Below are 13298 nucleotides of genomic sequence, written 5' to 3'. Positions count from 1 at the left end.
GGAATATTATTTTAATCTGAAGTTTTTTCAGATATGAGTTTTTTTATAGTATTTTATTACTATAGCCATCCATGAGACATTGTGCCCGATTAATTAAACTTTGCCATATTAAGTTAAATGTTGCAGAATTTGTTGGTTTTTTTTTTGTTTTGTTTTTTACTATGTGGATTTTTTTTTTTGTTTTACCTCCCAAACACCTTTCAAATCACTTATTATGCATTCATTGATGTCTCAGAAAGGGGCATCTTGTTGGGTTTCTGGGCGGTGTAAACTCGGTAGTCCACGAGAATCTGAGTTTCTTGGTTTTGTTGAGTGTGAAGCTCATCGGTATATCAGTGGCGCGTTGCAGCACCCGGTTTATGACTTCCCACAGTTGGACAATTCATGATTATATTTTCAGTCAGGCATGGCCAGAAGATGCAACCCTTGAGGACTATTGACTTGGTCTGTAGTCCCAATTACTTATTCTCAAATATCTCCAGAGGAACAACTTTGTGAATAAATGTTTCAAGTAGCAGTGTTTGTGTTACTGGTTTCTATTAATTTTACGTATTTTCTTGTCTTTGATATAACCCATTTGTCCTTGTTGTAGAAAATTGATATAGTCCATTAGTATTCAACTCCATGCTTCTAATCATACTCCTCAAACTCCCATTCTGAGGCTTTCCTATTATGTTTTGATGTTTGTTGTCCCAGTTGCTTGCAGGTAATTTAAAATAGTATCAGTACATTAAAATACAACGAGCCGAGATCCGCTCCTGAAAAAGCAGTCTGTCATCCTCCATCCTGGGGAGTGTTTTCCTGAAGTGTTTATGGACGGCCGGGGACGCAGCTGAATGTTAATGTTTTGGATTGCTTGTCCTTTTGTTAAGTGAGATGATTTCTGACACATAAAGCTCTTCCGTCTTCCAGCGTATTTCAGAGACTTTAGAGACATTTTCGGGGTCAGTTGGAGGAAAAATAGTACCTTTTAAAAGGATTGCTAAAACAATATAAACATAGGGCTTCAGGACACAGAAGTCTCTTCTTCAGGCCTCTTCAAGCCTTTCAGAAGTTTTCACAATCCGAACCAAACTCATCTACCTCTACGGGGAAACTCACCTTCCGGATATCCAGAATAATGATCCTCGTGCCTATAGATAACTTTTTAATTATATTATTTCACGTATTAACATAAAAAATTTACATAACACGTACTTCATGTTTATTTTGCCCCGAGAACTTGCCCTGCGCCGTCTGGCTATTCTTAACTACATTTTCCATGGCTGAGTGTCATGGGAGTCATACTCCCCGCAGCTCCACTGCCTTTGTTTTATTTAGTGTCCCCACTTGTGCAGCTATGAATGTTTCAAACCAAAAAAATGCTAATTCTGTATCCAAAGCCTTTTAAGGAAAAAGAAAAAACGGCATAAAAAGCCACAGCGGCTTTTTATTATTTGTGAATATTTATTTGTGTCTGAAATATCTGTAAATCTTACATGAAAAGAAACAATGCCATCAACAGGATTTCATTTTCCACACATAGGAAAGCAGAATAAATGAAAAGGCGATGAGATGTAGAAACCCCAACAATACATTAGCCAGATTTCATCCTCGCATTTGTAGGAATCAAGGCCTGGCTCCCTTACAGACGTTTCAGTTCCATGGCACAAGGAGTCGGTGATAATGATCGGTGTCTCGGTGATAGAGCACAGAAAACAAGCTCTGCTAAATATTAAACAGTCGCCCCGCTGATTCACGATTTCCCCGCATCAACAACCACTCTTGGTTTCCGTACAACAGAGTTGTGGCGATTTGGTTGAAAATGTGTGTGAAAAAATAGAAAACTGGAAAAATCGAAGTGGCAGATGATACACCCCCTGGGAGTTTTTAAAATGTTAATTTAATACTTCACATTTTATACCATTATATACATATTTTGTTTTTGGAGAGTAACATTAACATGTTTAAAGTTTCCTTGTAACAAAGCACATGCTGTATCAGTGAACTCCATTGTTGTGCTAGGTTTGTTCAGATCATCTTTTTTTACATATTAACGTTGCTTTTCTTTTGCATGTTGTTTTTTTGGGGTATGAAAAATGGCTTCTGGATTACAATAGATATAGATCGGAGGGTAGATGTAAAAGAGACATTTAAATTCAAAGTGCAAAAGAAGAGAAATGTTATAGTGTCACAGTCAAAAACTAGAAGATCCGAGAAGGATGAATGTTTTTTGGGATGGGGTTCATTGGCTCTGATCTTCCATCAAGTTCTTTGTTTTTGTAGATGCTTTTTCACCAGGCCTTTGTGTCCAGCGGCGAGACGGCTTCAGCTGTCACCAGAGTGCCTCATTCTCTAAGTGCCGAGCTCTGTTATCTGAGCTAGTACCGCTTATTAGCTATGTATATATCCTTTTACAAAAAATGAACGTGTGAACGTTGTATGCCTTTATCGTATATGGACTTCTTCTTACAGATAAAGCTCCATTGTATGCTTCTATACATACACGCCGTAATGTTTTACTCTAATCAGGCCAGTGTGTATGAAAAACATGCAAGAAAAATAATCTCTTCGCTTGTGGAACATTTCAGAGTTAAGTTCATTTATGTTTTAAAAAGAGTCAAGAACTGCTTTCATATTTAAATCATGCAGGAACATGTTTAATTGGGACGTTGCAGGTAATGTAGGGATGCAATTAAGAACAGGTTTACTTTGGGAAAATTCACTTTCGGTATTACTGACTTGTATCACTGGGCTTAGGAGCTCACTCGTAAGTTTGCAGTAAATGCTTAAGCCACCGCTTAACAGTTCTAGTGCACATTTTCATTTTATGAATCCAGATCTCCAAAGGTACAGGTAAGGGTTATGGACCCAATACACCTTGTAGATTGTAAGCTCCTTTGAGCCAGGACCCACCTTACTTTAAGAGAGTCTAGAACATTTTACATTGAATCCGGCAGCTCTACCATATAGGCAAATTGCACATCTGCCTAGGGAGCTGTTATGTACTTGGCAAGCGATACTTTATGGAGGTGGCTACTAGAAGCATAAGGATCCGCACAGCAGTAGCCGGTTTGTTGGCTGTATGTGGTGTAATTAAAGCGAGTTCCTACGGTAGGAGTGTGTATGTGTCTCTCGTTTTCGGATGTGTCTGTGAATTATTGCTCCTCGGTATGAGCAGCTGACAAGTTATATCAGAAGTGAGAATCGGTTCTGGATGGAGGACAGCTTATTGCATGATTTACTGGAGAAACTGACTAGTGATACATTTTTATTGGCTATCTTTCCTGGTCATATCCTTATTCTGACATATTTCCAGTGAGAGACGTGCAGAGCTTCTGACACAATTGTTTGCTTCTTAGGTTATGGATACACCCACGTCTTCATCACAACTCTTAGCATTCCTTCTGGAGAATACAGTTTGGTTTTGGTCAAACAAGCACTCAGATTAGGGATGCCAGATTACATCTTCACGGAGTTGTAGGAGATTATCGCCTGTCCCTGACAATATGGCATGCGCATGGCTGTTGAGCAGTTTGTAATCCTTATCCAAGGCTGAATACCGTCCAGCTGTTACATGCAATTTTATATTTTTAACTTTATGTAACAAGAAGTAAGGCTTTGGTGGCTAGCTGTAGGTAACCAATGCAAGATGGGTCAGATTAATTCATCCAACAATGCAGCGCATGTATGTGTGAAATAGGTTGGTCCTGTATGATGTATAATAAAGTCAATGAGCTGAAACACAAGTATCCCACAAACCCTCTTGTCAGCCTTTTAGTGAATAAACACCAGAGAATATCATAATTGTGTTTGTGTGATATTTGAACACGCGGTTTAGAGGAAAGTACCTTTTAGATGCCTCTCCGATTAAATAAAGACTTATGAACTGGCAATCGGAAAATGTCACGGAATTGAAGAATTGCTTTGTTTTTCTCACAGTCGAGACTTCTTTCCACTCTTTTTAACTTTGTTTCGTCCTGAACATTTTGTAACAACCACTTAACGTAAATTGCCCGTCGCGAACCACAACCAGAGCTGTTTTCCATAAAGAAAATTCTTTGTAAATAAGACACGGTGGAGATACTGAAGGGTTTGGTCTAAAATGAAGATCTTCAGAATAGTTTGCTGCTGAATGTGGAATAACGAGAAGCACTTAACATACTTTTAGAAGTATGGAAAGATTTAGATAAAATATTACTGATGCCAGTATGTATTTTCTTAGTAATGTGGCCCAGCTGTGCATTCATCGCCCTGTGTACCACTTTCACATGATCTTTTCTGAAACATAGATCTTTTAGAACTTTACTGTAAGTAAAGGGGCGCTTCAGACCATACACATGCTTAGCATGAACGACCCTCTATTTATAGGAGATTATACATTTGAGTTTCAACCCCTTCAAAAGGCATAAATAACAAACAGCAATTTTCACTCTTTAGGAATTATACTGAGTTATACCAGATTTAAGAGATGGTGGTGGTTTATGGCTACGGTAGTTGGATGTATGTGGTACGTTTCAAGTTTTGTATACGATTAACAAAATCAAACACTATTTTAACTAAAAGTGCCTTTTTTTTTCCTCTACCATGGTTAGATTCTTTGTAATCCTGTCCTTTGTGCTGTGAGGAAAGTGCTAAATCAGATTAATTCCCCTTTAGCCGAGTGCGTCTCTGACATCAGCAGAGCTGGAGGGTGAAATCACTGCGCTTACATCATTGCTTTGACAAGCAGGAAGCTCGTTGGGTCAGCCTCTTCCAGGCTGCATATGCACAGCTGGATAAAGACCAAAAAATCCCTTCATCCCTTGTAATCAAATTCACAATTTCTAAATGAATTCCACCGAGTTACACAAAGGTGAAACATATGATTGGACAAAGCTTAGTAAATCAATTTAATTTGTATCGGAGATGGTTGTAGAGAAGAAACACACAAATCTGAAAAATCTAATGATTTTGCTATCAGTAAATTTAAATAAGTAAAGCCGAGCTTTTTCAGTAAGGCTCTAACGTAAACACGTAAAGTCATTCTTCACAATATGGGCGCTAAAGCTCTAGAATGACGTGTTTAGATTTTAAGACCTCTCTTATCTCTCTGCTGGTATAGATATACGTGAAAAATGTTAGGTTGCCCGTAATATTACGGTTCGTAATAAACGTTTCCAGGTGATTTGAAACAAATATCTGATCCAGTTTATACGCCGACTTCCAGTTGATGAAAGACTATACCATCTTTTTGTGTTTATCATTTTGACATTGTGCAGATATAAGCATGAAGTGACAGACTTGTATTGGAGAAGCCTTGACTTGGTTAAAACCGTTTCATTTACGAATTTATGAACACTTGGAGCCAGGTTTCAATGGTTTGCGAACCTTTCTGTAAGAATCTTCTGGCCGCTGTGTCCGCGGGAGGCCGTGCAGTTGTGTTGTGCCAGTACAATGCTTTGCTTCGTCATTGTTGGGTAGTTTGAATGTTCAGCTCATTCTCTGCTTTCCTTTTAATGAGACTCTTCGGTTGCCATAGTAACAATACATATCTTACTTTGTTAGTGTCTGATTGTTCATGTAACATTTTATATTTGGCAAGATGACAGGCAAGTCTGGATATGGACAGGACAGATGGTATAGACATATATATTAAAGACACAGGGCTAGATTACAATAACTTTATCTGCAGAGCTGATCAGACCTTTCTCAGATCTGCATCATGTGATATTTTGGGTGACTTTCCCTCCTCGAGCACCGCACTGAGCTGATTCTTTATGGCAGTGAAAGCGTTCCTGTATAGAGTTATATGTAAGAATATATATTAATATATAATGTATAAGAATACCTGGGAACTCCCCATTTCTGGGGCAGTGGTGACGTGTGGAGGTTGGACTAGCTGGATGAGTAGTAGGGCCAGCCCCTGATGGGTTTAAATTTGCTGATAGTGGGCGGGGGAGTGGGTGTGGCTTCCCTGCCCGGAGAAAAAGGATCCGGACACCAGAAGGATTACAAATCGCTTATTTGAAAACGTTATATTATGAAAAAACTAGAACTGTTGGGGGGAAAAGTGCAATGTTTGTTGAAAAAGTCCTGTAGAAGCACACAATTCCAGTCCCACAGGTGCGTTTATTCCTTCTTTAACCTACATGCAGCCTTTTCAAAAACTGTTTCAGTAAAAAAAAAAACTTGTTTCTTTCAGCACAACCATTCGTAGCGGTCAGCGGCTGCTAATTCTCAAAGCAAGCAAATTCAGCTGCAAAAAGTGCCCTTTACATATATGCCACGGAGCCTTACTGTTCCTTTTAAACCATGTCAACAAATAATTACAGTGACAGAAAAACTATCATCTTTGTCATTTTTTTCACCTCATTGATGAGTTTTATTCTTATTTCGTGGTGTTGTAAAAGTGCTTACTGTTTTGTTCTACTACAAAGACAGTACCAATCACCAGGCTTCCCAGGCAGATTTATTGGGACACAAATAAAAATATATATAATGTATATGTAGATATAGTCTAAAGTGTGTGTATATATATAGATATATGTGTATCTGAAATCCTTGCCTGTGTTATACTTCCACTCTCCCCAGTACCCTTCAAGTCTTAAATAATAAAAAAAAAAAATTGTATTTAAAGCCACACACACAAATAGCTTTTGTATCTGGAGTTCTGGCAGCAGCAAATGCTATTTTACCAGGAGGAGAAGATTACTCCTGATTGAAAAAGTGACTTTTATTGGGTGTCAAGTAGCTGCGTGTAATTGTTACAGATTGACAGTAATGGGCTGTTTTCATTTTTATATCAGTTAGCTCTTTTGTAGTTCACTGAAATCTTTTATACGTAGCTCTTAAAATAACACGGAGAACAGACATCTTGGATAAGGGTATTTACCTCAATCAAGCGGGTGCATTTCAATTTGACACGTTTAAAGCTAGAAACGCTTTCTATATAAACAATGTCCAAAGTTAATGGACTTTGTTCCCTGGCGTAAAGAAAGTTTGTTGTTCAAAAAAAAGAAAAAAAAAAAAACCAATAATCAAGGGTATTTCATATAACTAATGTGTTTTGAGATTTTTTTTTTAAATGAGCATTTTATTTCTATTAACAAACCAAGTACTTCATATAAGTGCCTTCATATTCCACATAAGAAATCATTTGGATTTATGGAAAGAAAAGGTAAGTCCGAGGCAATGAAAATGTAGCTTGGGCTTGACAGTGGTGTTAGAACCCTCAGTTATTTTGCGGAGCCCATGCAGGGATATGTGTGTGTATAATATATACTGTATATACTGTTGTCTGCGTTTGATTGAAAATATTGGTGTCTACAACATTCAGATCTAGATCTTTCCCAGTAACATGGTTTTAGGATTGCTTTGAGAGGCTTTACTTGTAACCTAAGTCATCCCTATATATATATATATATATATTTTTTTTTTTTACAAATCAAGATCACTGTCTGTTAAATGCTTGTTCCCTCCTGTGCGTAAAATGTCTTTCAATGATTGGGAACTTTACTAGATCCCCCAAACTATTTGTGTCCCAAAACTAGCAGGAGCATACAAGTTGATTGCTCCAACAGCCTCTGGTCTCATGCTGATGATGTCATGTTTCAGCCAATGGGCTGTGTTTGCAGCCAATCTGCTACACCAGATGAGGTGCTCCTCATTATCTGAAAACCTGCTTAATGAATTACAACTACACTGATGTCTCATTGGGTTCCACCAAAGGGGAAGAACAATCTACCTACAAAGAGTAGTGTTTGGGATATTTAAGATGACTGCTCCAAATAGCAAATAGACGAGGGATATTTATGATACAATAGTTACCGTACATCCTGAAAACAGTCCCAGTTTAAACCATTTTAGTGAACTATGAAAGGTAGGCATTTGGAAGGGACTGGTCCACACCAATGAGTTATGTTAAATCACAACCTTGGTAAGTCAGTTATTTAGGCCCCGGTCCCCTTTTCTCACGGGGTTTATCATCTCTCCATTCTTAATTCTATTTAACTGAAATGCCAGCCTGTATTTAATGTTAAGCCAAACACTGTAAATCTTTCAAAACATAATGGCAAAATGCGAGTGATATTACTTTAGACAGGCATTCACATTAAGCTACCCTGGGAGAACATTATTTCTTCCATCAAGTCTCGGCTCAACAGTTTAGATAATGCAGATTTTCTACATCGCTGGCTCCATCTACATTTAGGAACGAGAATGTTGAATGCAAACTGGGTTTTCTTTAGCTTTTTTAACAGTAATAATCAGATGGTTAGTGTCTAATTAAAAGGTTTTTTTTTTTGTTTTTTTTTTTACATTTGTTAATGTAATTTTTTGTAGCTGGACATTAAATCTGCCAATGTTATGTTTAAGATATTTTTTTTTCTCTAATCTCCGAATACATCTCTGATCCATGTGCACGGTTGGATCAGTTTCCTGTTGGATGTATGATGTCAGAGTATGCTTGTAGCCAATAAATTGTCCTGATTCACAGAAACAGAGACCATATTTCAAAAACGCTTCAGTCTTTATGGCTTAAGTTATGGCTATAATAAGGAATATAAAAAATGAGGGTTTTTTCAGCCAAACTAGACATTAGTGCGTGAGCCCAGCATGTGGTTGTTGTGTAATGCAGAGTTAATGTAGAGTTATTCTACGGCTCCAATGTTTTCCTGGGTTGTCTTTACGTTAGAGTTGTCTTATTTTACCAAGAAGTTGGTAGTTAAATGGAACAGCCTCCCATCAGAAGTTGAAGAAGCTAAAACAGTGACTGAATGTAAACATGGGATAGACCTAAAACTGCCCTAAATCCAAGACAAGACCAGATACTGATGTAGGTCTGAGTCTTACATCAGAAAACATGGCCAGACCGTTCTTATCTGGCGTCATGATTCTATAGTTCTATCTCCCACGTATGTACACGCATTCCTGCTAATACTTGGGAATGGATAGGATGCTTTATTATTAACTTTAAGGGTGAGACAAAACCTGGTCGCCATGGCCAATAGAAACCATTAGAAACCAGGCTCCTAGGGTTTTGTAAGGCTTCTGTTATGAATCTGGTTTAACGGGTGCCGTGAGGTGCCCAGCGGGGTAATGTAATGCACACTATATGATCTCACTGGGTCACTCGCTTTACCTTGCACCCGCAGGAAGCTGAATTCGCAATGGCAGAGACATGGCATGCGAGAGGAGGAGTAGTGTATGTGTGTGTGAGCGTGTATAGTGCTGGAAGCATTGTGTGTGTATAAATGTATATTGCCAGAGTCAGTATGTCTACAGTATTGTAGTGCTAGATCCAGTGTGTGTGTGTGTGTGTGTCCTTAGTGTTAGTGTGTAATTTTATATATCTGTAGTGTTGGCCTGTGTGTGTATGGTGTTACAGTAAGCATTAGCATGTCTGTATATCAACATACAGTATTAGTGTATGTACGAGTGTATGGTGTTATCATGTGTACATGAGCATAGACTGTTATTGTAGTGTTAGTATTTATGAGCATAATATGTTAGTGTGCGTCTGTAACTGTAATGTGTTAGTTTGTAAATGGATGTTAGTGTATGACAAGGCTGGACAAACCCTGGGTGCCAAGTTGGTTAATATGTGAATATAAAACATGGCTGAAAAAAAATGCTGGCTTGTAGATCAAAAATTTGTTGACTCCTGCCTTGAAATACCTTATGTATAAACATATATTTTGTTGTGTTCACACACGATGAGAGTTGCTTTTGGGGTTCTGTGTGAAGATGGGAATTGAAAATATTATTACTGCCGTGCGGATCAATAAATTCAGCTACTACTTCAGAACGCATCTAGAGAGTGGATATCGCATTTCATGCAGCCCTGGATGCTTTCCGGCTCCACACACATCTATTTCAGTAGCAGTTCTGTAGTTTAAACCCTTCAAATAAAATTGAGATGGAAGCATATTGACGGGTTTCCAAAATAAGCTGTTTGTATATTGAATTTTTCCAAATTTGTTATTGTCTCGGCCAATTATCCTGGCTGTTTAAAATCCTGTTCAAATTACCTCTTGGGGGTAAGGACACATCCTAATAATGAGCATGAATGACATCGGATAAGAACAGAAAGGTAAATTGCATTTGTGTTTTTCAAACTAGATTGTATGTAGCTGTAGGAAAGCAAACTAAATTTCAATGGATGAGCTGAGATAAAAGCAATGTACACTTAATTGGTGATCAAGACAGAGATTGCACCAGTTCCTGCTCTTAAGATGGGAAACTAAGGAACACACAATGTATTTGAGTATCCCTGGTGCATTATTCCGTATGAATGCTGGGTGTTAATGACAGACAAATGCCCTTTTTGCATGCAGGACTGCTAGACAGCCAAGGTGGAGAAATAAATACTACATCTCCATTATGTTTCGGGGACTTCTGTGTGATACGTGGTTACATTCTTCATCTGAGCTTTTCTCACAAGTGGAAAATATTTATATGCTTGTGGAAAGAAAAAACTCTTATCCTTCTTCTAGAAGTTCCATGGGTGTCACACGCGATGGAATTTGGAACAAACCTCATTAATATCGGAAACAAGCAGCATGCATTTGCTCTAAACACACATAAGGAATTAAATGGAAGGGAATGATAACTCATCAGAAAAATAACCACCTACAGCTTGAAATGCATCAACTTGTCAAAATGTGAAATTTACAGAGAGAAGGAAGTGCATCTGGCCAATGTTCTACTCATGGGGCAATAGCCCTACCCTGCCTTCAGTAGTCCCATCTGTATTGCTTATTATTTTCCTATCCCACTTTGCATGTAGTTGATTTATATGACACTAAATACCGATCAGCTGCACAGCCATTAAATACGTGTCACGTTGCTCTTCTCCCACGACTCTTCAGCTTCACGGCACATCGTCATGAAAGCCGTTTCCCCAATTACGGTCCTAAAAAAGAATAGCATACTTGAGATTTTACAATAAATGGGAGCTGGTAGTTGATCATTGTAAAATAGTTTTGTGCGCTTTGTAGAACATATAATGTGTGAAGATGTAGGTTTTTAGGACAAGCAACAGGCGATACAGTGAAACTAGACCCTTTATTTTTAACACACAGACCTGTCCAGGAGTTCTTCCAAATCCTTCCAGCTTTTTTTTTACCTTTTTTGCCGAGACAGTCGTTCTAAAAAGAATATGAAATGACCTATTTGCTTGCTTCCTGCATAATGTAAGCGATCGTGCGCGGAAAGCTCTGAACTGCACATCCGGGGTGTCGGGAATAGATCTTGAGCTTCCAAAGCTTTTTTAGCTTCTGTTTCTGGCATTTCTTCCGCACTTCTTTGTCATCCTGATTATAGATCTATTGCAGGGTCTTGCAGAGGTCATGTCATGTTTAAAGTTTAATATAGTTTCATTTGGCTTTGAGTCAGAAATGTTTACAGATTATAACCCATCTAAACTGTACGCTCTAGATCAGCTTTTCTATCAAGCAGCTAGATAACATACTGGGTCTTTAATATACCCACATCCAAATATTCAATACTAGTATGGCCAGTAACCAAAACTGTGCGCTCTGAATGATTCTCATGCCCATAACTATGTTTTCGGGTATTTCGGCTTAAGATGATGTATGGGTAACATTGTTGGAGCCTCTACGTTTTTATACCCTTTTCTGTGTTTTCTAGAGTAAGTCTACACTTAAGAGAAGCCGCCATTACGCTGTTGGCCTCCAGCTAAACAATGTATATTATAATTCCAGTGGCTGGTTTATTTTGACATGTTTGACATTTTCTAGATCAATTATTCATGCACATGAAGCGCTCTGTGATGGGCCTGTGAAGCGCGGATGATGATATATCATAATCTATAAAACGGAAGCTCTGGAAAACACAGAATGGAGCGTTTCCAGAATTTTTTTAAATGGGTTACATTGTTTTTTTTCCCCTTTGCCTTTAAAGTGAAATATTTATTAAATGAATAGCGGAAGATGCTATTATGAGGTAATTGCACAGAAGTCATTATTTTCAGGAACACAAAAAAAAATTTGGGGGTTCCTTGATGCATGAAATATGAAGGGAAATATCATAACCAGACCTGGATTGTCTTCTCTGTTTAAATTTACTGAATTTATGGCATTTTTCCTTTATGGCTTTTATTATTCGATCTAGAATAATATAGGAACACAGAGTATATGCAAAAAATGTAATGTTTGTACTCAGAAAGACAACCTCATGCCTGAGGTGTTTTTAGAATGTGATTTATTTCCTTGTCTAAATCACATTTTAATAATTGTGTTATTTTTTTTTTCATTCATAGTTGAAGAACTTGAGTTTTGAGGAACTGCAGATGAGGTTGAAGGCTCTGGACCCCATGATGGAAAGGGAGATCGAAGAACTTCGACAGAGGTACACTGCAAAGAGGCAACCCATTCTTGATGCAATGGATGCCAAGAAGCGACGGCAGCAGAACTTCTGATGAGGGAGTTCTATCTCTGGGAAAACTCTTAACCACTAGCGGACACTTACTTTTTAGGAATTCGATAAAAACCGTGATCACAAACACATCACAGCTACATCAAAACATTGGTTGAGACCTTTCAGTGCTTCATTTACCACTCCGCGTAGAACCAGAGCTGCGTCTAAATTAGTTCTTTTTTAACCTCCTCAATTACACAGCGTTGCTGTATTGTAGCTGGAACACATAAAGCATTATGTAACCCTGAAATTAACACGTCTGCTTTTACCCCTTCTGTGGAGTCATTGAAGAATGTTGGACCTCTGTCACTGACCATCATCCAAAGCTGAGCCTCAGGTGCCCTTGCTGGCATTAGTTACAAGTAGTTGAATAAGCTTCATTATTTATGTGTTGTAGGTAAGGATTGTTACAGAGCTTAGGGTAGATCCCCATTTTCCAAAAAAATAAATTTCTTTATTTGTTGAATCGTTGCTTTGCTGTTCAGTGTCATCAGGGTTGTTTTTGATCCTTGCTAGATGTAAATTTGCCTTCAAGATACTTGTATCTGTTTTTGTTTTGCTCTTGATGCACACACGAGACCAAATATTATTTTGTGATTACCACACAGATGAATTTCCTGATTATTGTGTCATTGGTAAACCTCTACATTCTTCCGATTTTGGTTTTTAGATTATTTTCTTCTGTGTTGAATAATTGGACTGTATTGCAAATTAATGTAAAGGCCCTCAGAATATCCATATAACGACCCATTTCATATCAAAAGCAGCAGAGCCATACTTACCGATCCCTAAAACAGTTTACAAGAACATGAACATGTTACGTGGACAGTGCTTAATTATTTACACCTTGCCAGGTTAACACTTTTATATTGTCAAGTTTTGTGAAAATTCGTATGTAT

At 38.1% G+C, this 13298-nt stretch overlaps 1 protein-coding gene across 3 annotated transcripts in view; it reads left to right on the top strand.

The window, feature by feature from the left end:
* LOC149305587 (serine/threonine-protein kinase 3) overlaps nt 1–12400 on the top strand; it is a 90954-nt gene extending 78554 nt beyond the window's left edge. For all 3 annotated transcript variants that reach the window (XM_089477355.1, XM_089477354.1, XM_089477353.1), the window contains one exon: nt 12242–12400. In XM_089477355.1, coding sequence (XP_089333481.1) covers nt 12242–12400 — 159 coding nt within the window. The remainder of the gene's footprint in view (nt 1–12241) is intronic.
* Nucleotides 12401–13298: the final 898 nt, after the last annotated feature.

This window comes from Sceloporus occidentalis, unplaced genomic scaffold (assembly GCF_023333645.1).
Source record: "Sceloporus occidentalis isolate IW3139 unplaced genomic scaffold, rSceOcc1.0.p SCAF_11, whole genome shotgun sequence".
In the NCBI taxonomy this organism is placed as follows: domain Eukaryota; kingdom Metazoa; phylum Chordata; class Lepidosauria; order Squamata; family Phrynosomatidae; genus Sceloporus; species Sceloporus occidentalis.
This window is presented reverse-complemented; position numbering and strand designations above follow the sequence as displayed.